The sequence below is a fragment of the Brienomyrus brachyistius genome, chromosome 3, assembly GCF_023856365.1.
Source record: "Brienomyrus brachyistius isolate T26 chromosome 3, BBRACH_0.4, whole genome shotgun sequence".
Lineage (NCBI taxonomy): Eukaryota > Metazoa > Chordata > Actinopteri > Osteoglossiformes > Mormyridae > Brienomyrus > Brienomyrus brachyistius.
Window position 1 is genome coordinate 10,956,564 of NC_064535.1, and position 24,577 is coordinate 10,981,140.

The 24,577-nt window shown below is 35.7% G+C and overlaps 1 protein-coding gene across 1 annotated transcript; it reads right to left on the bottom strand.

The window, feature by feature from the left end:
* Positions 1 to 643: 643 nt before the first annotated feature.
* Positions 644 to 22,996, bottom strand: fam204a (family with sequence similarity 204 member A). Its single transcript, XM_049008706.1, has 7 exons — positions 22,252 to 22,996; positions 19,112 to 19,193; positions 17,720 to 17,759; positions 16,734 to 16,836; positions 11,137 to 11,226; positions 1,459 to 1,568; positions 644 to 1,027 (listed from the first exon to the last, which is right to left on the bottom strand). The coding sequence occupies exons 1-7, from the start codon at positions 22,465 to 22,467 to the stop codon at positions 976 to 978; spliced, it is 693 nt and encodes a 230-aa protein (XP_048864663.1). The 5' UTR covers positions 22,468 to 22,996; the 3' UTR covers positions 644 to 975.
* Between the last annotated feature and the right edge of the window lie 1,581 nt (positions 22,997 to 24,577).

The following is a 24,577-nucleotide window of genomic DNA, read 5'->3' on the forward strand; positions in this document are numbered from 1 at the left end:
GGTCCAGTGTCACACCTCTTTTAAACTGACACCTTCCATTACAGTATAATAATTATAGCTAAACAGGCTTCTTTGGGGCGGGGGGCAGTACGTTTGCCTCACACCTCTGGAGACCAGGGTTCAAGTTTCCAGCCCAGCTTGACGTGTATGGAATTTGCATGTCCTCCCGATGTCGTTGTGTGAATGGTGTGTGTGCCTTGTAATGGTTTGGCACCTGTCCATAGTTTGTGATTTTGCAATTGTGTGTGTGTGTGAATGTGAATGTATGCCTTGCAATGGATTAGCATCCTCTCCAAAGTGTCCCGTTTCCTGGGATAGGCTCCAGGCTCACTGCAACCCTGCACTCAATAAGCAGTTATGGAAGATGAAGGGACGGCTGTTGGTGAGGCTAGGGACAAATCCTTGCTGTTGCTGGAAACTTCTAGTCATCTCTGGTTGTCTCATGCATAAATTGTAAAACATCATCTTCTACAATTACACGTTAAATCAATGCTTCTGCAGATGTGTAGTATCAAAGATCATCTGATTGAAATGGCGATTTCCGGCAATTTTCAATGAACTGGTTATTGAAGATCATTGAATTGATGTATGCCTAAGTTTTGAAACAGCATTTCTCAATTTAATTCCAAGAATTTGACAAGTATTTCAAGATTTTTATAAAATGTGATTTATTGTGATGTGTTTCTCTTTCAGATGCAGCAATATATATGAATGAATTGAACATATGAATTAAGTCCTCGTACACAAAGCACTGTGTCAACTGTACATTACAGCTGTTCCTTATGCAACATTTACATTAACTATTTACATGCAAAAAATAAACAAAAATCACGTATGTTTCAGTATACCATTTTGCATAATATAAAATAATTATTACAGTATTTCCTAAGCAATTAAACTAAAAGTCCCTTATAAATGTAATATATATATATATATATATATATATATATATATTGAAATCTTATACGTTGGAAGTCACATGTAGCCCATGTTGCTCTTAGTTTCCCATCTTTTCTTGGCTTCAAATCTGAAATGATATTAAAAGAATAGCATTAATGTTAATTTTCAGATAACCACAATTTAAAATCACTTAGCTATGCAACAATTTGGCAGGGTTGAGGGACACTGCCATACGATATAGAAATGTATGGTCGAGGTGATGGTTTATTAATAAATAATATTATGGATGATGATCTCTTCTGACAGTAATTCTAATATCAAGACTGCATTTGCAGTAACATTTTAATGACATGAAAACAAATAGGTAGGACATTGTAAACTGCCTTTTGGAACTGATTGCATCAAGATTCACCACTGACAGAGCGCTTTTTTCCACAGAGACACTGGATTTTAAAAAGTGAAAACTGAAGAACAGCCACCAAGGCTGTCATAAATGTGGTGTGTAAAATGTATTTTGATTTAATGAAACTGAAAAATAATCCGAGAAACATGACTAACCCCCAAGCTACTTGTTTCTTCTTTTTCTGGGCTTCCCCTGAAGCTGCTGCTTCCTGTTTGGTTTTCACAAAGTCACGGCAATCTGTGGCTTTCGCGATTTTCACGGCCAGCTATTGAAAAGCAGACAGAGACAAGGCCCATTAGCAAATGTAAAGCAGTCATCCTGGAACACACACCTTCTACAGTGCCCGTGGAACAAAAAGCAACTCATAATGTTACAGCAATCTAGCATTATATTCCACCATTATGGAAAATAAAATGAGCTGAAAAGAGAAACAAACAAAAAAATAAATCTTCATTACCAACAAATTCAAAACGCTACAGCAGTGAAATAATTAATGTATTTGAACATCAGTGTGGGTTTCCTGGTAAAATCTTAAATGCCGAACAAAATAAGTCGGATGTGCTCAGAATTATCAGTTTGATTACTATTATGTGATAAGACTGATACTTTGATTTCCAAAAAGAACATTAACGAAGACAATATTGCTTTCTCGAGCCAATAAGCCTCATCAAATAACCAAATCTCACTCCTCTCCACCAGCAGACCTATGCCGCCTTTGACGGGGAAAATGATAAACCTGAATTGCGTGTCATTTATAATACCATTACATGTGCGATATGTCCATTATTATAGCAAAATTCACACTATACACCTTCAGTGAAACCAATAGAAAAGGACTATGCGAGGGAGAAAAATACCAACCCTTCATCGCACCTTTTTATAGATTTTGGAGGATAACAAGTGAATAAATTAAATTCTAACAATCACTAAATATTACTATAATTCAGCATAATATTCACATATTCAGTATAATCAAATACAAATTCTGGATGGATTACGACATACAAAGAAGAGGAAATTCTTGGGGTAATAAAGAAATGTATCATAATTTCTGCACCTGAAAAAAACAGGGGGGAAAAAAATAAATGTTTCAATAATAATTAACTGGGATAAACTTTATTAGAAAGACTGAAACTAAAATATCTTATAATGTATGCTGGGATTAAGCAGGTCAGAGCGCGTAGTCAGGAAAAATTAAACTCTAAAGGCTTTTTATCACCATATTTCAGGAACCAAGGGTATAAAATGTTCTAATTTGGGATACATTAAAAGCCATAAAGGTCTTTCAAAAAGATTAATGGTACTTTGCTTGGATTTAAGATAAGGGCTTTAGCTGGCTGTAAGTGCCTGGCTCTGGCTGGGCCCTCGAGGCATTCATCTATAGAATCACTCGGAAGATTTGTAAAAGCATCTGCATAACCTGAAGCTAACTGTGGCAGTCGGTTAATTCTTCACATTTTTATAGGTTTAAAACCTGTAAATCATGTTTTCTAGTCAGATGTTGGTAAAAAAGGCAAAGTTATAATGGCAGATCATGCTTATGTTAAGTGTAGATTAACGAAAAGATTTTTTGAAGGGTTTTTTCTGAGAACTGTGCAGTGTTGAAGGGCTGAAACATCTGTGGTGAAAGACGAAAAGAGATTTTTTCCCCCCCCAGTTGTTTTCACAGAAAATATCATATCCAGCAAAAACAAACAATCTAGAACATGCTAAATTATTTCAAATTTATTTCCTTTTTGTTCTACACAAGGATTACTCATATATCGTGCTTATGTTAAAGGGATATTTCCTATGCAAATATCTTCAAAACGTTCCATGCTAAACATTTCTTCAAATATTTCTCAAAATCAAAATAATAACCATTTCCCCCCTCTTTCAAATACGGAGAACTGTAGCTATTTAAAGCAGTAAAGGTCTTTTTTAATCAGTTCTTGATTGTCTTTACCAGAGCACAACATTAATGTCAACCAAGTTACCTAGGAGACGGAACAGATCAAAGAGACAAAAAAAAACACCCTCAAATGTCTGATTAATCAAGCCTGCAAACAGCTTATTTCTTTTAGCCTGCATGCAAGTATGAAAATGAGATTCTAAGCAGTACATTGTGCAGATTTGTTCATTCTTATCAGAACAAAGCCAGCGGCAGCTTATTTCATGGATCACTGGCACTGTCATCGCCGCTGCACTGAGCAGGTGACGGCTCTTCTTTTTATGGCTGGAACAAAATTAGCAAAAAGTCGGGACAAATTAGCCTCTCATATTTTCAGTAATATGACATTATTTTTCATTTACTTTTTGATCCACTTTTCAGGATTTTTGCCCTCCCCTCTCATGCATACTTCTTAATGCCAAATCCTTTCATATCATAAACTGGCAAAGGAGAAACAGCGGGTGAATAATAATATATGTTCTCATACGTTCTTTGTTCAAGAGAAATTCAGAGGCTACTCCAACATTTAGAAAAGGCCACCATGTAGTAGCATTTTTATCTTTCCTTAAAGTTGTTTAACAGTGCTGATGGCGGCTAAAACAAAAGGGCAGGTGGTACGCAAGGCCAACATTAGTGCCGTGACCTAAAAATCAGGTAACTCCCGCAAATATACTACTGCAGATTTTGTCCACTAGGGGTAGATAAACAGCATTCTCGTCTAAAAAAATACTATAATCAACATTTTGTTGTTTACATGTTTACTTTTTAAGTAACTTCATTTTGCACATATATGCAGCGATGCATATTACTACCATGTCATTCATTAAAAATGTCTTGCCAACACATTTCAAAAGAATTCTAAGGGGAAGAAATTGATGAAAATTAATTATATTTATAACCAAATGACCAAGTGAGATAAAAAATGGGTATTAAAAAAGTAATAAAATATAAAAAAATCAATTTCAAACTTCAAAAGACCCGTAAAATAAAAATGAAACCCTTATTTATATATTAATGCATCTTAAAACTCAGAAAACAAAATTTGAAGTCATTTACATTATTATCATCTAGTATGACTTACTCTGTGACCATTCCGCAAAAAAATGTCTTCACTTCTACGATAATTTTTGCAATAAACTCCTAGCCACACACAAGTAATACAAATCCAGCACAATGACAATATCGACTTATAATCTTCTGCTATTTAGGTGCCATTCTGTTTTGCAAACAACATTACTGCCTACATGCAAGGAGACAGAACGAGAAACTGTCTTTCTGGCATTTAAATACGCTGCTTCTAAACTTACAGGACATATTTAGGGAAAGGAAAAAAAAACTATGAAAGTTTTTCGGCTTTGTGCTCATCCCTTTATCTTATTCTTCTGAGTAGGCAAGGCTTATTAGAAAGCTTTGAACTCACACTTACAATAATGTGCCATCAACAGTTTTATAAGCTAATTAGAAAGCAGTTTAATTAATGACTGACTAGTAATAAAATGGCAATCATGAAAAACAAAACAGAAGGTGTTAAGCTTCCACTACCACCAATTAAAGAGTAATTACAAACAAATTATATGTTTTGCTATGGGCTTTAATTTAAAAATGCTTTAATTAAAAAAAAAGAAAACATGGTAATTAATTAAACAGCATAAATCTACATTGAAATGTATGGTTTTCTAAGTAATTAATGAAATACAATAATCCAAATTAGATTACACAGCTTTTGATAAAGCTTTGTATCAATTGATTTCAAAATTATTTTTTGCCACTCAGATATGTTGTTTTTTGTTAAGAAAAAAATCCATTCAATTTAAAAAATCTTTGTGGATATAAAAATGAAACACAATTTGTGGGTATGTATTTAAAATCTTCCCACAAAGAACTTAAACTACAATGATTCTTAGACCTAGTACTCAGACCCAGTAGTAGACATACAAAATATAGCCCATATCCAGGTTATAGGTCCAAATTAAAAGGTTACAGATTTCTTTTGTTACAAATAAACAAACATATAATCAAATAAATAAAACTTAGACTTGGTGAAATAGGTTTGGTGCATGTGGATGGTTGTCCAGTAATGGACTGCCATACCATTAAGAGAATATCCTGACCACTGCTGTATATCTTGTTTAATATGGTTTTTAATTACAGGTCTTACAAATTCTGCTCTTATAAACTGCAGTTACTCTTCTCCTGCTTTACAAGACTACATACACTTAACAAGTATAAACACATTTTGATAGCTTTACTGGAGCTACTACAATGTAAAAATACATACAAGATAATTATTTATTATAATGAAGCAGACACCTTTTTGGAAAGTTTTCTCCAAATATATAACTCTTCCTGGGTCACTCGTCCTCATCATAAACTCTAAATATAAATAAGATGTAATGGACTGGGCTCTACAGGATGGGAAAAAAATCAAAGACAAGATGCCAAGGTTAACTTCAATTCCCTCAGCATTAAGTTTAATCAGAATCTTTCAGAATCAAGGGCCAATTGCATAAAACATCCTTAAGTCTTCTCTTTAAGATCTCCTTAAAATGTTCACTTAAGTATTTAAGGTTTTCTCCTTATCTTAGTCTTATACTTAAGGAATTCCTTAGAGTTCATTAAACGGTTGCACAAAAGACAGTAAGTAAAACAACTTAAGGTATCTCTGACAGTATTTCAACCTCAACATGGCCTAAGAAAATGAACATACGCCAAGAAGAGTGATCCGTGACTGGGAGAACCAAAAGATGAGCAATTGATTTTGCATTATAGATTGGACTGACAGTCAATTTATGATTTTATTTATGCAATGTTTGTGTGCGCACTTCTCGTTCACTGGCCCAGCTGTCTTGTTTACAGTCGCTTCCAGTGAACGGATGCAGTGCAGTTACTGACAAATACATATAAAAACACACACAGAGAAAGTTACATGGTGTGCATTTTGCATGCTGTGCCCCATATTTTAATGCTTAAAGCACACTTAACGGGACAAGTCTGTATCTTCTAGGATTATACTTAATAGTCCATTAATTCTGTTTTGCACTTTAAACGGACACAGTGCAGTCATTATTAGTGACGCAACTCAAAATTATTACAAGAGATCGAATCGTGGGTGAACAGAAAACTATTAAAAAAAATATTTCTCACCTCTCTTAAGGGCTCTGTACAAATGTGACGTTGACAGGCTGTTTTAATATTGAAAAGAGTGATTCTGTGATGCAGAATTTTTTCTGTTGTTTTTGGGGGGGGGAATGCAGGGTTACAGGTATTCAAATATATTCAAATGAATTGCGTGACATTTGAAATTCGTTCGAACTTAATTTTTGAAAAACATGACAGCCCTTACTTGCTACTGTTGGAGGCACAATGACAATACACAAGAAACAATTAAGGTTGATTCTCTCATGCACTTAAGTAAAAAAAAGTGCATAGATGTGTTCTCCCATCAACGTAAGACTGGGATTTACTTGCGCTTAAGCTAGATGTGCAAAGTGTGTTGCATATAATGACCCTTACGCACATTCTGCCACTGACTTAAGCACTTATAATTGTATTTTTCACTATGCACTCTGGAGGGCCGCAGTAAGTTACATACCTCTACATGGCCAAATGTAACATTGTAGTTTTCAGAAACCCATGCACATAACAAAATTAAACTTTACATTTGTCATACATTTAGAAGTAAACGTCATAATCCAAAGCACATGTGAATGATTATATAATTACATACAAATTATATAACAGCAGCATATAGAAATGTAGACCCCTGGGCAAAAAAATGGCCAGACCCAACGTGCACAACATTAAGGTTTGGCTGATTGTCCAGAAGTGTATATACAAGTTTAGTACCATTAGGTAAGATTCAAATGACATCGTCCTTGTCAACGCGCCTAGTAGGCTAAATGACTGGTCGATTAAAATACAATTCTTTCAATTAAAATGAGTAAAAAAGGTTCAAAGGAAGTAGTTCGCCTTTGCAATCCTAAGCAGAAGCGCAGGTATTTGCGTTCCGACAAGAGTGAGAGAGAGATGCCCTCATCTTCATGTTCTTCATGCTCTGCATTCCATGTGGATCATGAAATGCTCCTTTTGAACCATTACGGGACACGATTCGTCCCGTATTTTCATACATAAACATACACTTCATACACTAGATCAGGGATCCCCCACTGTAATAAAGCTGAATGTTAAAAAGTTCTGAATGTTCTTGTTGCCAAAATCACTGAGGGAGTAACTCCGTATTCTTTCTTGATAAATTATTTAGACTTGCCTTCTTTTTTAGGTTAAGCGAGGTAGGCGTGTCCACACTGATAAGGAGAGAATATGGGCAACTCAAAATTGTGTAACTTTTTAAGTGCTTTTTTGACTTGACAGTAAGTGTCTGATTTGAGAATAGACAGTGAATAAATACAAGGCAAGATATATAACAATGAGGAGTAAATGCTAAAATGTTATAGTGTCTTTGCTCCCTTATGGTCATCAAAAGAAAGTTTTGATTTGTTTCTTCCAATGACCAGTGAAACAGCCATGAGCTGTTTAAGCAGTGATAGGCCTTTTCGAAGCTGTTTTGCAAGCTTTAGACTAGACTTCGAAAAAGGTCAATACTTTCAGATTTACTGTTTTCACAAGATGGCTTCTGCAGTCCCCCTTTGCATCCTCGGCTGCCATTTAGTACTGCTGCGTCAATTTTGGGCCCATTTCTCTCAGTTGAATCAGGTGTATATTTTCATTCATATAACGTTTTTGTCAAATGGTAATAAGTCACATCAAAGATCAAATAGAATAAACAGAGTAAAAAGATCCAGAGATAAGGAGTCAACAGCAATTCAAACTCAAGTCGCACTTAAGTGGAGCATATCTGCCACTTCAGACTTGACTCTGGAGTCATTCAAGTGCACATCTGAATCAACTTGCACTTGAGTCTTAGGACTCATGAACAATAACCCCCCCCAACAGGATAGCAATAAACGTCTAGCTACAGTTATGTATATCATTGAATCATGGCTTTTGGATGCACAAATTAGAAAGCATATAAAAAGAGAGCAACAACTGAAAAGTCTAAGGAAAGAATTGTATCCATTAAAGATGCTGATAAGGCATGAATAATAATACTGTCTTTCATAATGCCACTAGAGAATTAGCATCTTGTTCTCCATTCAGTCAGCATCATAACCAACGTTAGCTGGCTAAAGTTAATGGGTCTGACGCAGGGCTGGGCAACAAACGATATATCGACTTATCGTCACATAAAATTTAAATGATAAGAAAATGAGAAACTTTGATAAACTGTGGATAAGGTACACACTGCTTGACAGTACACATGAGCCACACATCACATCACAGAAATGAAAGCAATTCCATGCACAACCTACATACAGCAGACGGCAAGGCTGATTAAGCTAGAGGGGCATGTCACAAGGTACTATTTTGGTAATATCATGGGAGATAAGTGGTCCCTCAGAGGAAACGCTAAGTGTCAGTGAAGAAAGCAGCACTTTAAAAACCAAAGAAACACTTTTTAGGGTCAAAGTTCAACACAAAACAGACTGGTACTCTGTACTATAAACTGTCTGAAAACTCATGCCAACTAAACTTGGAAATACAGCAAGCTTATTTCACTACTTGAAATACACATATTGTACAACAAGCAAAATGGAAGTGCTCACAGGCACAATCTAGGGATGCATTGATTGATCAGTTGATCGCTCCTAACTGGCAGTCGGCTAATCAGTCTAAATATGGCCGATTATATGAACCGATCAAGTAGTTTGCCAACTAATGTTACTTTTTGTCCCAAGTTAGTCATGAACGATATGGCACTACATTTACTCTTATTTAGCAGAAACTTTTATCTATAGCTATGTACAAGGCAAGTAGCACATTACAAACTGTTGAGGAGTTGACTAGACATAAATGCGCGTAGCTGCCAATAATGTAATATCTGCCAATAATGTAATAAAATGGCAAAACATGATAAATTTCTCAATTCTTAGTGTAATAAATGTCGATAATGTAATACTTGGCCAATCGTAATAATTTATTACATTCAGTAAAAAATTTCATCACGTTATTGGTACAGAAAATGTATTATATTATTAGCCAGTTATTACATTATCGACTTTTATTACATTAAGAATCGTAAAATTATGTTATTGGCATTTATTCCATTACTGGCAGGTACAGTGCTGCTTCCAATGAATGCCCACTTATAAGTGCACTACTTAACACTATTATAACGATAGAACTGGCAAGCACATATAGTTCATTAAGTTACAGAACAAAAATAGAGGGTATGCACATGAAGTCACAGTAGGCAGTTGTTACTGCAGTTACACCCACTGAGTGGCAAAAAAATTAACCTGAATTCCATTTCTTTAACTAATGCTGCCAAAAAACACCTAAAATAGGAAAGAGCTGTTGTGAGACTGATTGCACAAATCGATGTAACAAGAAATCAAAGCTATATTTTTAACAACTGCTGAAAAATAAATAAAAGTGAAGCAAATGGATCGCTGCGATCTGCAGAAACAACTGGAATCCAGACTCCGAAACATGGATCTGCAGTTGGAATTTCAATATACAAGTTGTAATAAAATAAAATATTTTGTACAGAGCTGTCCACATGCAAGTAGAATATCCATTGGTGTCCTCGTCACTTTCATTTCGTCATCAAATCCCACCTTGAAGTACAACCAAGCGTCAAGCCTTTTGTTTGCCCTCTGGCTTTGCTTTGTGCATTTCCCTGGCGTCGAAATCAGGTACATATAATTCAATTCAATTTAAATTTCAAAGGTTTTATTGTCATTCCTATAAATCAACACACAGTACAGCGGACAGGAGCTAAATGTGTTTCCTCAGGTCCTGGTGCACAGTACAAAAAGAACTGAAGGAAATAGAACAAGTTAAAGAAATGGAATTCAAAGTAATAAAAAAAACCAGAAATAATAATAATGAATAATAAACATTTTAAAAGACATCAAATTTAAAATATAAATAGGAAGTGGCTGCAAGGTGACCATGCAACCATGTGCTAAATGAGGAGGCTGTACACAGTATACATACAAATGTCAAGCAACCTGATTCCTGGCCACATATCAATGTCCATGGTCCATTGGTCCTTTGGGGAGTTGTATGGATCTCTGTCGAGTCCAATTGCTTTAAATTTAAGCAGATGAATGTTTTTTTCACAGTTTCCCTGACTAAAACAAGCCATGTCCCAGCTGGATTTGCCACTCAGTCCGTCTAAGGGGGGCATGGCCCAGTGGGCAAGTGATGTCAGTGCATACATTCTACATTAAGTACTAGGGCTTAATTTACCAGGGTAATTGCTATTTTACCAATTGTTGCTATTTTACATAATGATTAGAATTAAGTTGTGTGCATCAAGATAGCAGGCTATTGGGTGGAGATATTTAGCCTATTGTAGTAGATTAATATAGTGAAAAAGGCATTAAAATAGCATGGATTCAGAAATAAAATATACAAATATATATCACAGTCTGCTAAGACATGGAAACACTAGTGCATGTGAACTATTTTCGGGTGTGCTTAATACGAGTATGAGTGTGGCTAAATTTCCTTCAAGAAGTTCATTTATTTTATTTAAAAACATATGTAGCTTTAAAACTTCAGGCAAAATTACTTTGTATTTTCAAAAACGACAATTCATACTTTTATCAGCTACCTTGAGCGCAATAAAAACATCACTAAAACAAATCTGGATACTGCTACACTTCCAAAGAGATGACTGGAAGTAAACTCAAAATTTTTTTCCCTTGTTTAAATTTAATAATAAAAAAAAACAGTATTTAACTTTTCACATAAAAAGACATGAAAACAGTCAATATTATCAGTTGCCATAATTCAAAGTACGGTTGGGTTTCCACTTGCATCTTGTAAAACCTACCTCTCTAGTGGCAAGTCGGTCACTCAGTTCCTCCGCAGTTCCATAATCACCTTCTGTAATGGCCAAATCAATGCTCTTTTCTAGACCTGACTGGGGGAAACAAATACAGGAAAACATATATTTAATGCATACACTGTCAGTCACGTTTGGACACACTTGATTAAAGAGTAATTACATTAAGTCTATGTTTAAATGCGTGATTTTTTACAAACAGAAGTAGTGAAGTTGCTGACGAGTGTGAATTGTTCAAATGAACAGATGTTCTCTGCATGTGCCTACTGTGTAGCATAGAGGAAGAGGTATGCTGGTTCCGTGTGCTTTGCAAATGGTGATACGTTTGGTAGGTATCTCTAACTTTTTTCCGAAAATTTACACTATGGTACAGATAACCTTTATGTTCTTTAGTAGCTGACTGGCAGTAACAACACTAGTACCTAATCTTGCTAGTGAAGCAAGGTGTTTTTTTTCTGATTTACCAGTTTTCATATTGGTAATTTACACAGTGGTACACCAATGGAATTAGGCAAATTTACAGGATAATTAGACATTGCAGAGAATGCATTAATGAGATTAATGGCTTATTTGTACAGAACTGGGTGGGTCTTCTAGATACAGTTATAAGGCTGATCATTATATTGGTGGTGTGATGTTTACAGCTGATATTTAGCTGTATTGCAGTTGCAAGAGTTTCAGTAATGAGTGTAAACAATGACTGCAGGAGTGAGGCCCCTTTCCTGATCTCCATATATAATGTGAAGCTTTGTGATGTTATTTCATTAGCAGTGACTGTGGCCATAGGCAAGTTTTGCAATATTATTATCCAATGAATGTACGGTTTTCCAAAGCCAATTTTCTGTGGTTGCAAATAGAAATTTCTAATTTATTTTGTTGAAAGCCTTTTCTGCACCTAATAATTCAATTAATGTTTTCATTCTGTTTTGTTTTGAAGGGTTCAATTATCTGTGCATTTATTCAAGTAATGGTTTTTAATTAAACCAGTTTGAATGCATAATGAAAACTGTAATAATCTCAATTCAGGTGACGAATGATTTCCTAAAAAGTTCACCATATTCATAAAGTCAGACCTCAGATCAAGATGAAGCTGATTGGTGGAAACATGTAATTTCTCAGCAATATCATACACTTTTAGGAAGAGTAAAAATTGCAAATAATTACTATAGTATTATTTCACTGGAAAAATTTATTGAATCATTTCCGTGTATCTAACTCACGTTGGAGTCAGGTCATAAATAAAATCCATAAATATGGTACATGAGTACAGGATACATTATTTCATATATGACTTGCTTATGTTTGAAAATAAGTGTAATACAGGAAAAAACACCCCGTAAGGAATATTAAATGCCTCTCAGTATCTCACATACACTCACTGGCCACTTTATTAGGCACACCTGTCCAACTGCTCGTTGATGCAAATTACTGATCAGCCAATCACATGGTGGCAACTCAATGCATTTAGACATGTTGACATGGTCAAGACGAACCCCTGCAGTTCAAACCAAGCTTCAGAATGGGGAAGAAAGGTGATTTAAGTGACTTTGAACGTGGCATGGTTGTTGGTGCCAGACGGGCTGGTCTAAGTATTGCAGGAACTGCTGATCTTCTGGGATTGTCACGCACAACCATCTCTAGGGTTTACAGAGAATAGTCCGAAAAAGGGAAAACATCCAGTGAGCGGCAGTTCTGTGGGCGAAAATGCCTTGTTGATGCCAGAGGTCAGAGGAGAATGGCCAGAGTGGTTCGAGCTGATAGAAAGGCAACAGTAACTCAAATAACCACTCGTTACAACCAAGGTATGCAGAAGAGCATCTCCGAACGCACAACACGTCGAACCTTGAGGCAGATGGGCTAGAGCTGCAGAAGACCACACCGGGTGCCACTCCTGTCAGCAAAGAACAGGAAACTGAGGCGACAATTTGCACAGGCTCACCAAAATTGGACAATAGAAGATTGGAAAAATGTTGCCTGGTCTGACGAGTCTCGATTTCTGCTGCGACATTCAGATCAGAATGTCGGTCAGAATTTGGCGTCAACAATATGAAAGCATGGATCCATCCTGCCTTGTATCAACAGTTCAGGCTGGTGATGGTGGTGTAATGGTGTGGGGGACATTTTCTTGGCACACTTTGGGCCCCTTAGTACTAAATAATCATCGTTGCTACGCCACAGCCTACCCGAGTATTGTTGCTGACCATGTCCATCCCTTTATGACCACAGTGTACCCATCTTCTGATGGCTACTTCCACCAGGATAATGCACCATGTCATAAAGCTCGAATCATCTCAGACTGGTTTCTTGAACATGACAATGAGTTCACTGTAGTGAAATGGCCTCCACAGTCACCAGATCTCAATCCAATAGAGCACCTTTGGGATGTGGTGGAACGGGAGATTCGCATCATGGATGTGCAGCCGACAAATCTGCAGCAACTGCGTGATGCCATCATGTCAATATGGTCCAATATCTCTGAGGAATGTTTCCAGTACCTTGTTGAATCTATGCCACGAAGGATTAAGGTAGTTCTGAAGGCAAAAGGGAGTCCAACCCGGTACTAGCAAATAAATACCTAATAAAGTGGCCGGTGAGTGTACGTATTACATATGTGCTGGATTGTTTAAAATGCTTCCAAGATTTTTGGATTTCGTGGCTGAAGTGCAGTTTTAAAAGGTCGGCTGTGGGACATAAACCACTTGGGGCACCACTAAATTCAGCTTCGCTTTGGGGTCGGAAAACATTTTAAGAATATACTTGAATTTAAAAGCTTCCATTTTCAGAAACAGCAGATATTTGTTTTACTAATCAACAGCAAAGTGAGGGAATATTAAAATTCAATATTTCAATTTCAAAGAGATTTCTGAATGTCTTGTTTTAATTTCAGTGGGAATAGCACCCAAAGTTTCTGATTATCTTGTTTAGAAATGATTAAATGTCAGCAATAATATCGGAACAAAACTTTACATCCATAAAGACCTGTGGATTTCAACTACTTCTTTTAGACACAGTTATTCATACAATTGTTTGATGTCTTTAGGAATTTCCATCCATCCATCCATCTCCTAGCCATTTATCCTGGTCATCAATTAACTTCTCTCTGGCAGCATAAGCAAAAAGCTGAGATTCTACACCCTGACTGCATGCCTTTGGGCTGCAGAAGGAAGCAGACGCACTTGGGGGAACACACAATGGAAACATGCAATCCCCAAACATACAGAGCAGAGTTGAAATTCGAACCCTCAGTCCTGGAGGTATGAAACAGCAATGTAACTACACACAGAGCCACCACACCACCACATTTAAATAGAAAGTTAAATCCATCAGTCAGTCTGTATTAACATTAACTTTGCTGAAGCCCCCAACAGTAAAATCAGTATGCCTATGCTGGGATTTGAACCAGCAACCCGTAACACACTAACACAGAGTCATAGGAGGGCAAAGCCTATCCCAGAGAGCAGAGGGCACATGACATAGGGACACATGGAGACATCCTGGACAGGATGTCAGCCCACTGCAGAACACACACATGCACACACAGTCACACATTATACACAATTTACTCCTTATTAACAATAAACTAAATAACTTTCACAATTAAGCAAATGTACACCCATAACAAACCTACAAAAAAATTCTCAGGAATAATTTAGCAACATTTACAAAATGGTGTATACTGATATCAGTTCTGTTATATTTAATCAATTAATTTGTTCTCTTTGAAAAAGTTTAGGAAATTTTACTCAAATTAATATATAAATAACTAATTTTTTTAAATAAATTGTACAGATATATTTTGAGGTAACTTCAGTTACTTATGCTTTGCTAAGCAAAAAAAGCAATAAAACTTAATTTTATGCCTCAGTAAGATAATTTGGGCTCAGAACAACATTTCAAGAAACTATTTAAAAGGTTTTAATTGAATGTCAGACTTTATTTCCAAATAATTGCAGATAAAACACTTTCTAATATACCATTAAACTTCTTGAACAGCTTACATTGAGAAATAACCATTTCGACATTCACAATGGGATACTATAGACGGAACTGGATTCTACTGGAAATAGTACATTCATATTAAAAAGTTAAGTATAATTATGCTAGACATTAAGTCCTTACCACATTTCCTGCATTAAATATATTTCATACGCAAATCATCACTCTGACTCTATACTGGATAATTAAATATGAAAGACGGATGACCGTAAATCACATTTTTCTTTCAGTCAACAGCAGCACATTTACATGCTAACAGAAGCGTAGTAGATTAATTAGAAGTCAGTGCGGAAATGTGTAAAAACCAACCTTAAAAGGAATGCATGACTTAAGGATATGTATCTAATGTCATTACATACTTCCGTTTTACCCAGTTTCAATTAGATTGCATTTCTGCATTGTTTTACGTTAGTCAAAGTATGCAACGCAACATGGTTCCTGGAAGGTTGCACAAAATTTAAGCTAAAGTTATTGCTGAGGTTACGGCTCCCCTTTTTGTCCAATGTTGACATGCTTTTGCAGGGCTTTTTGTCATCTGAGAAGAATTATATACACTGCTGCACGTGAAAGTAGCCCCCGGACAACCTAGACAAATGATAACCAGACTCTCAGTGATTAGTGAAATTAATCAATTGTTTGTTATTCATACATTCACAAAGTTTCAAAGTTCTGAAGGACTTTTCCCTATTTTCATTGAATACAGCAAGCAGGGCGGACGGCATATTAGATCTCATTTAAAATATGGGAAGATTCAAGCCTGACAAATAAGAGAGAAGGACCGGAGCAGAAAGCAACGTGCGAAGGTAGCAGAGTACAAAGGGGTATCAGAGAACATCTGCTCCAGTTTCAGAAACTGGCAACAAATGTCATATAACAAAGGGATTAAATTACAGTGGGAGATGGAGAACTGCTATTATTACCCCTACTTAAATCAAACTTAATCAGTGGTCACAAGGTCTATTAGGGATGTTTAGAGCCATTGAGAAGAATACACTGTAAATGTATCACTTACACTTCAACCTCTTGAAGTGAAGGGCAGTATCTAGAGGGGCCCACCAACGATTTCAGGGTAAACACCCCTAATCACAGCACTTCCCAGTAATCCCAGAGAAAAAAAAACAATATTATTCCGTATAATTTTAGGGTTTTCGTTAACTGTTGAGTACGTTACATTTCTTTCTTTTGGAATTTTATCACATTGTACAAACTGAATAGAAGCTGACATTAAATCGGAAGTATTAATATCACTACATGTGAAACATCTGTGTGCCACTGTGTTAAATCAATTTGCTCTAACTATGAAACAGGCCTAGTCTATATGGGTATGGTTAGTGGGTTTTTTTTTGCCACTTATGTGACGTCAGGTATGTGTTGAGGCTCCAGGCTCATCTCCATAGCACTGACAGGAAAAAAATGCTAAGAAGTTGGACAGGCGTCATATTTCATTCCTAACAAAGAGCCAATAACATTCACAGATCAAATTACTATTATTTTATTTTTATTGAAACCAACATTAAATTTCGTGTTCAGGGAATAACGTCGATATACATTTTTTAATTATAAAATAATAAAATGATATAAGTCTTTACCTTTACACTGGATCTGTTACAAGGCGGGGGCTGGAATCTATCATTTATGGAAAAATATTGCTTAAGGTTATTCCACCGTTCTTCATGCTCAGCTTGAAGCTTTCTGGGAAAAAGAATGTAAAAATGGTGTGAAAATGCCTTATAATTACTGTTATGCAGCACTGATAAGTGACAAGAACATCTTTAAACATTATTTTAACTCTCTACATTTAAAGTATTACTGGTTATAGGCATGTTAACCATCCTTAACTTTACAAAATACACTCATTCCTAAATCTAAACATCAGAGACTGTCAAATGTAATGATTACTTATCTTTAATATTACTAAGCATAATCTTTTGCTCGCTCCTGTCACAGTAAAATGCAAAAAAAGTCAGTTACGAGGTATGAAAATTTGTTACCACTGCCCCTCTGACTAAGATATGTCAGCCTTTAAAGTCACAAAAACATGCCAAAATCCATCCATTAAATTCAGAATTAAGTTTATTGTGATTATACAAGGGTATAACGAAAATTGTGTGCAGTCCCTTGCAATGCAAAAATAGATTACAAGCAAAACAAAACAAAATAAAAATCATTTAAAGTAATTCTTATGTACGAGAAAAAGTGATATATAGAACAGAGCAGGTTATTGCACATTGCAAGTTTTTTTTTAGAAATATTGCACATATTTAACCCGGTAGAGATATTGCACAGATTTGTGAAAGAGGGTTACTATTAAAGGGTTACTACGGACCAGGAAGCCCAGACGGCAAGCCAGGAGAAACCAGGACACATGTTCAGTCTATTGCACAAACTTTAAAGACACAAGCACTTTTCAGGCTACATAAGACAAGCGTAACACTCAGAAAGAGAACAAGCATGACAATGTATGAAAATGGTGTCTGTGCTCATTACAATGACACATACAGTGAGCTTGTTAATATACAATAAGACCATTAACATATCATGCTCAATTATATGTATTTTTTGCAATGTTTATTACCTTTTCTTCTCTGATTCCAATTCACTGGCAGCTTTATCACCTGTTTTAGGAATATAAAGGCAAAAAGGGTGAAGTATATAAATGGTGAAAATATAAACAGTAAACGTTTTTTATTTATTGAAAAATCTGAAAGAAATCATACTCATACATTTTAGGCAAAGATACAAGTTTTCATAGCTTAGTGTTTTTGTATTGCTGGTTAATTTTAGAAATAATATTGTTGACACAAATTCAAAACAATGTACTATACCAATGTTAATGGCATAGCTGAGCATGGAACTGAACACGGAAATGTGGGTAGTCGCATGGTGTTAAAGTGTTACACCTAAGTTTCAAACTTGTCTTTGGATTTCAGTTAAGCAATGCAGAAGTTAACAACTTAAATAATTAAATCATAAACTGAATTACTACCAGGATGATAAAGACTGACAGTGTTTGAAGTAAACTCAAAGTTGTTGACCATGCACTAATGAGTGTGAAATTTAAGTAAATGTAGCGTCTACAACCAAAAAGACTATCCCGAATCTATGGCTGAGTTCCGTTCTACACAGAATTGGATATATTTCAGAATAATATAATCGCATAGTCTTTTAGGTGTGAGAATGATACTGGCTTGGATGGTCACACTGCTATATATACAGTACTTTCTTGCGCCAACTACTGTACGGTGCACAGTGCACACTAGACAGTGTAGCACTATCAAGGGGTATGGCTGCCCAAAATTTATTCCTACATACAACCAATGTTTAAACCAATTGTAAGTCGCATAGGTTGTAAGTTGGAGAGAGTCAATACACAAGATATGGTGGAGTGACAACCCTGACTCAATGAGGACTGCTATTAAGCAAACAAACAGACAGACAGTATACCGACTATAAAGCATTCAATCATATTCCTCACAGCTGCCGAATTTTTGAATGACGACAGTAAACCCCCAATTCCATTAATGAAATTAAAATTAATTAAAAACACACCGCAAGGAATAAAATCAACTTAAATATAAAGTATAAAACAAGTCTTGAAGAGGTAGAAAATACAGATAACGCTACATACAATTAAAAATCTCAAAAAAGTTTAATTAATACCAAAGTGAAAACATTGCAATTCATAAGGGGAGGGGCTTGGAAGCTCCCATATTTCTATATATCTAATTTGTTTAATTCATAAGCAGAGACTTTAATTCTGCAGACTTAAACTTAAGCACCATTGTAAACAGGTATACAGATGCACGTTACGTTCCCATAAAACAAATAAAATACATGGTAATTAGCCTATCAATAACCACGTGTAGATAAATAGTTTTCCATTCACAAACTGCAATCTTTTATAGATGTTAATGCTCGTAAGTATTTTCAAATGAAAACTGTTACGCTGGAAATTGAATGATTCTACCTTTTTTATGTCTCTTTGGTCTTTTACGTTTCACCTCAAGTAGCTTCAGCTCTTGGTTTTTTTTCTTAAGTTCTCTAAATTTCTGGATTAAAAAGACAAGATAATACACACAGAGTCACAAACATGTAGATTCAGCTTTATAACAATAACACATGTATGAAACCTGCTTTACTCAACTAACAAAAGAAATTTGCTTTACATTTGTCACAATTCATGTGATGAGATAATTGCCAATAAAAATTACTACTACACCAAAATGTCAATATGTATTAGTCACACAAAGCCCTTTAAACTACACCTGCATTTCAAAAATACCAAATTTATGTATAGCAATTAAAGCACAGTACTGCTAATATACTAATATAGGGATTCTTTAAAGAACTAAAATGTTTTGATATTAATCAAAATTGACAAATTCAAAGAATAAATATGACACTTTCGATGGCGAAAACAATGAGCAGTTCAAATAAATGCACAACTTTTTGGCTTAACACTAAGTAGATATTAAAAGTGTAGTTGAGTACAATAATGATATAAACAAAATGGGGGGGGGAAAATCAGGGTTTTAATATACTCAATTCTGAATTTCAACTAGCTACAGCTCCAGCCATGTAGACACCACAATGTTGGTGTTATGTTACGTGTGAAAACAGACTGCAAACCACTGGCAAATTACTAACATCATGCCTCTTATCTGTGCAGAGATGTAGATGGACACAAGCACAGCGAACATCGCGAATAGGCAACTCGATTTTGACAAGCACTTAACACCACCACCACCAACTCCTTTATCTGGGCAATTCTTACATCTAAAATTTCCATTTAAAACAATTAATAAAACAATGGTACATTTCCAACACAATGATGCAATGGAAACACTGCACATAGCAACAACAAGCACATAAAGCAAGGCTACATTTTACAAAAACATACGCAGAATTATACGCAGTTTTTTTAATAAACAAAAGTTATATGCAGCAAGTCATAGGGCCATTCAAATCTAATATAATTTCAGTCATTTTCTTTTTTAAATGAATAATTTCCCTGCATAGACTACAGCAGAATTGAGATCTGAGTGCGCTTTCACTCTCTGTCCTTTATGCTGGGACACTGCACGGTCCCGACCTTCATATGAGAACGATGGATAACAAATTATACAAACAAGAAACATGCCGTCTTAGGTCAAGAATGGAATTTTCATCAAGCCATCCCCTATGACAGCTTATCCAAAACAGGGTGGTGGTGGGAATTATTTTCAAATGTCCCATGCTTGTAAAAATTTAACATAATCCACCGTAATAAAAGGGCTGACACTGGCTGTTTCACAACCCAATCTGCTTACCACAATTAACAGAATCAACACCAAAACAGACTGCATGGGCAGTGACTGACTGGGAAAACCGTGTCTAATTTTTTTAGAAAGTGACCAAGTCTTCAATTAATTGTTAATCATTAGCAATAATCTTCAGTGTTTTTTTCTGCTAAAAATTTATTCAAGGCTGGACGCAAGTTTATGATTCAATTGAAATCTGTAACATAAAGGCAAACATTTATAACTGAAAGAAAAAAAATGACATTACTATAAAATTACATAACTATAAAGAAATTAGGAGGAAAAAAGAAAGCATTTATTGTATTACCCTGGAGAAGAAAAAAATATTTTATAGGTTAAGATCAATACATATATTGGCATTTTTTCCCCATTTCCTTTTTGAGTTAATCTTTCTCCAAGGCTAATTCAAAATATTATAACTAGCTAGCTCGAAATTATATAGAGAATTGATACTGTACATTTCAGTCATCACAGAAAATTCCTTTGGTTTACTCCATAAAGGCTTAATTTAAAATTAGACCACCACTTATTTCAGTTCTTATCTGGTAATACATTTGACATACGTACAAAAAATAAACTGAAAATTACAGAAGATAGTACATGCATATTTATATAGTTCTATATTGTTCAACAATTTAAGAATTTTTCAAATCTTCAGACTACTCGGTTACCTTTATCAGTTATCTTTTAGATTGGTTTTTAATTCCTAAGAACAATAATATTTTCCTTTATTTAACTAATGTTTTGGCATGAACAAGTAAACTGCATTAAAACCACAGCTCAGTGAAGGTCTGCAACTGGTTCACTATGCTTAGTATACAAGCTATAAAAATATGCATCATAATGCCAGAAAGCTTCTATTAACAGATTCCAGTTAGTCAGTCTCATAATTTCAGTCCAACTGTTCTGCAACAACCTCCTGGATGTGTAACTTTACAATCAGTACTTTTAAACTAAAGTGGCCAATGGTAACAAAACATACACTTTAACAGGTTTACATTCATACACAGAGGCCTAAAATTTATTCACATAATGTAAAACAAATGCATCTGACAAGGAAATCGGTTTATTATGCATTTAGTATGGTGTGTTATGGGGATATGATCAACTCCACACTAAACATAGCCCAAAATCTGGAGAATGAAATATTATGTTAAAGTCAATTTAAAATCTACGTTAAAAAACTGTGCAACTAAACAATTTATAAAAGCAGCATAGACATGCATATGCCTATTACGCAGCTTAATTATTTAACGTATTTAAATCCAAAATGCAGTTAAGGTTAATTGTTGATTCTGAATTGTTCTTCTTGTGTTGCAGTGCCAATATGTATTGGATATGGATGCCCAGATAATTCCCCGCATAGCGCATACTTTCCCTTTAGGAAGCATGCTTAGAATGAAAGGTCCCACACTAAAACCCAGAATACACCGCCACACATTAAAGTTTTCTAAATTTGCCAGTAAGTCCAAGTTCACTTAAATTCTGCCTCAGCTATTTACAGGGTCAAAGAATATCCTTTCATTTCGGTGCTAATGTGTGCATAACTAAGATTATATAGAATTTTATAGGAAGAACATCTAAAAAACAGGGAAGGAAAGGGCCTGAAGTTTAAAGAGTCAATTCCAATGTTTTAAACTTACTTCAGTTTAATTGTTAGGATGTAACAAACACATAACTACATTTTTATAATGTTACAATATACATATTTGTTTACATGAAGCTAATAATAATTCTTATTATTATTTAAAATAACTTAAAAACAAAACTACTTGCCATACGTAGTTATGACTAGTAAAACACGTACTTGCCACAGCTGAGGAGAAACTCCAGGTAAGCAGTCCTCTGTGTCACTGGAAGCCGGCTTTTCTGTAGGATCAGATAACACAGTGTGATCGCGCTGATAATCATTCATTTCTGCTTCGTGTCTGTGTTCTGTTTCATTCTGTGAAAGAGTTTTGCAGTCTTCGGAATCGGATTCAGAGTCACTGTACGAGAGACCGCTGGGAAGCCCGCTGTACATCCTTGGGATATATTAGACGAATAAAAATAGATGTAATTAAGAATGGATATTAAACTATTGCAATGGAACCAGGTAGATGGCTGGGCACGTTCCGTTTGATATGCGATAGCTAAAAAGCGACGAAAACCTATTCGACCGAACTGCTACCTGACGTCACCGGTTCAGTGGTTCGGCAAATTCTCTGATGCTTAGCTATCTGGAGTTACAGTGTGAGTATTTGGTAATAATAATATGGTATACGAGTACAATCATTTGATTCGTAATTAATCTAAATTTTTTAAATCCATCTTTAATCTTTGGTAATAATGTGATCTTCAAACCCGGAAATACATAGTGAGGCTGCGTCCCAATTCTCCAAATATGGTTCTTATGCAGTGACAACTTCCTGTCGTCATCTTCAGCCGTGTTTCAATTCGGAACAACGCACGTTCTCGATTTACGCAGCAAACCTTCGAATAATGCTCGGTATCTTAAACCGTGTTCAGACGCCGTCGTCTGCATATTTTTGCATTGCATTCACTGCTATAGTTTCAGATATGAAGTTCTTATCACTTTTTGTATTTAGAAAAACTAGGTGTACCAGGCAATTACGGATGTCTGCGAATCTGTAATTAAATCCTAACACGGGTAATTTAATCTAATTCCACTCCTTTTTTCTGTGGTTAACAAAGATAACTGCTTATTAGCCTATACCGAGTGTGTAGTACTACTTCATAAAATAACGAATACTTTTTTAGATTTCGTGCAACTGTCCCTACTGAGAGCGAAATTACTAATGACTCCTAACAGTATTTTAGAATCTGTAGACTTCCAGTGTCCCTCCTCTAATCTAACTGAATGGGAAGGCAAACGTTTTGTACTTTGACCTTTTGAGGGAGGAACTTCACTTGTCACGTGTGACCTAGTTAATTGGCGTGTTTGACAATAGCTGGCTCCGATTACAGTTTTGACTTGAGAACGTGAATATTTTATAAGTGTAGTATGTTAAGATGCTGGGGAGGCATCACAATTTCTGTCACTTTGTGAAACAATAGCAGAATAGCGAAATGTAAACGTTGTGTTGTTTTTGGACCATTGTAAGATTATTTTTTGCTTTTTTGATTTTATTTGCTAGTATTGTATGAGTGCTGGGGGGGTGCCACCCCTAGTCACCCAAGTAGAACTTACAGTTAAATGGCAAGAACAGCATTGTACTGTGTTCTATGCTGGTACTTAGCACCTTTGCATAAATGGTTTGTTGGTACCCTAAATACCCTAGGTAGGTAAAATAGGTTATGCGTGCATCAAATGCATACATTGACACATAAGGCATGCAATATGCCCACAACTGCAAACATCAAACTCTGCCTACAGTTGTTTTCAACAATGTTGTAAAGAATGATACTTTACTGTAGAAATGCAGTGGCTGATAAATCTGCATTTAGCCTACATTCCAAAGGCACACCTGGTAGGTAATATGACTTTGTCCTTGTTAGCTCAACATAAAAAATGCAAAGACATTAATTCTTCAAATGTCTTCCCCACCCAAGTGCTGTATTCTTTACACAATAAAGTGTGAGATCCTCGATGGAATACAAAAATGTAGAACTGAGTACCACTGACATACCCCGACCAATGCATCACCCCCAAGCACTACTCCCTGGGCGCTGAATTAGCTGTCCTCTGCTACGTCACAAGGTCACATATGGGTTAAATACAGAGGGTCCATTTTGTTGCTGTGTGCTGTGCTGTCAACAATGACAACTAATCACTTTAAATGTTGCATAAATCTTGTCATAGAGACAGAGAGTGAATTGTTAAAAGTAAACAAATTAAAGATAATGCAAAAATTCAAAAAGCTTTTTTGGTTGGGTGGCTCAGTGAATCGCACTGTTACTTCACACCTACAGGGCCGCGGTTTTGTGGACCTGCATGTTCTTCCAGTTTTGTGGGGGGGGGGGGGTTTTCTTCCTGCAGCCCTAAGATTTGATTTTAATCATTGCTTTCAAATTACTCTTTTTACTAACCACCCTTAGTCATGTGATTCCATCGCACTAAAAGCAGCAGAGCCTGTGAAGTTATTCCTCAGATTCATAATAAATGTCAGTCTTCTTTTATGTATATACTGTAT

Coding starts and splice junctions, on each gene's coding strand:
- fam204a (XM_049008706.1), bottom strand. CDS start 22,467: ATGTACAGCGGGCTTCCCAGCGGTCTCTCGTACAGTGACTCTGAATCC. Junction 17,760..19,111: donor ACCAAAGAGACATAAAAAAG/GTAGAATCATTC, acceptor TTCCTAAAACAG/GTGATAAAGCTGCCAGTGAA. Junction 1,028..1,458: donor AAGAAACAAGTAGCTTGGGG/GTTAGTCATGTT, acceptor ATATCATTTCAG/ATTTGAAGCCAAGAAAAGAT.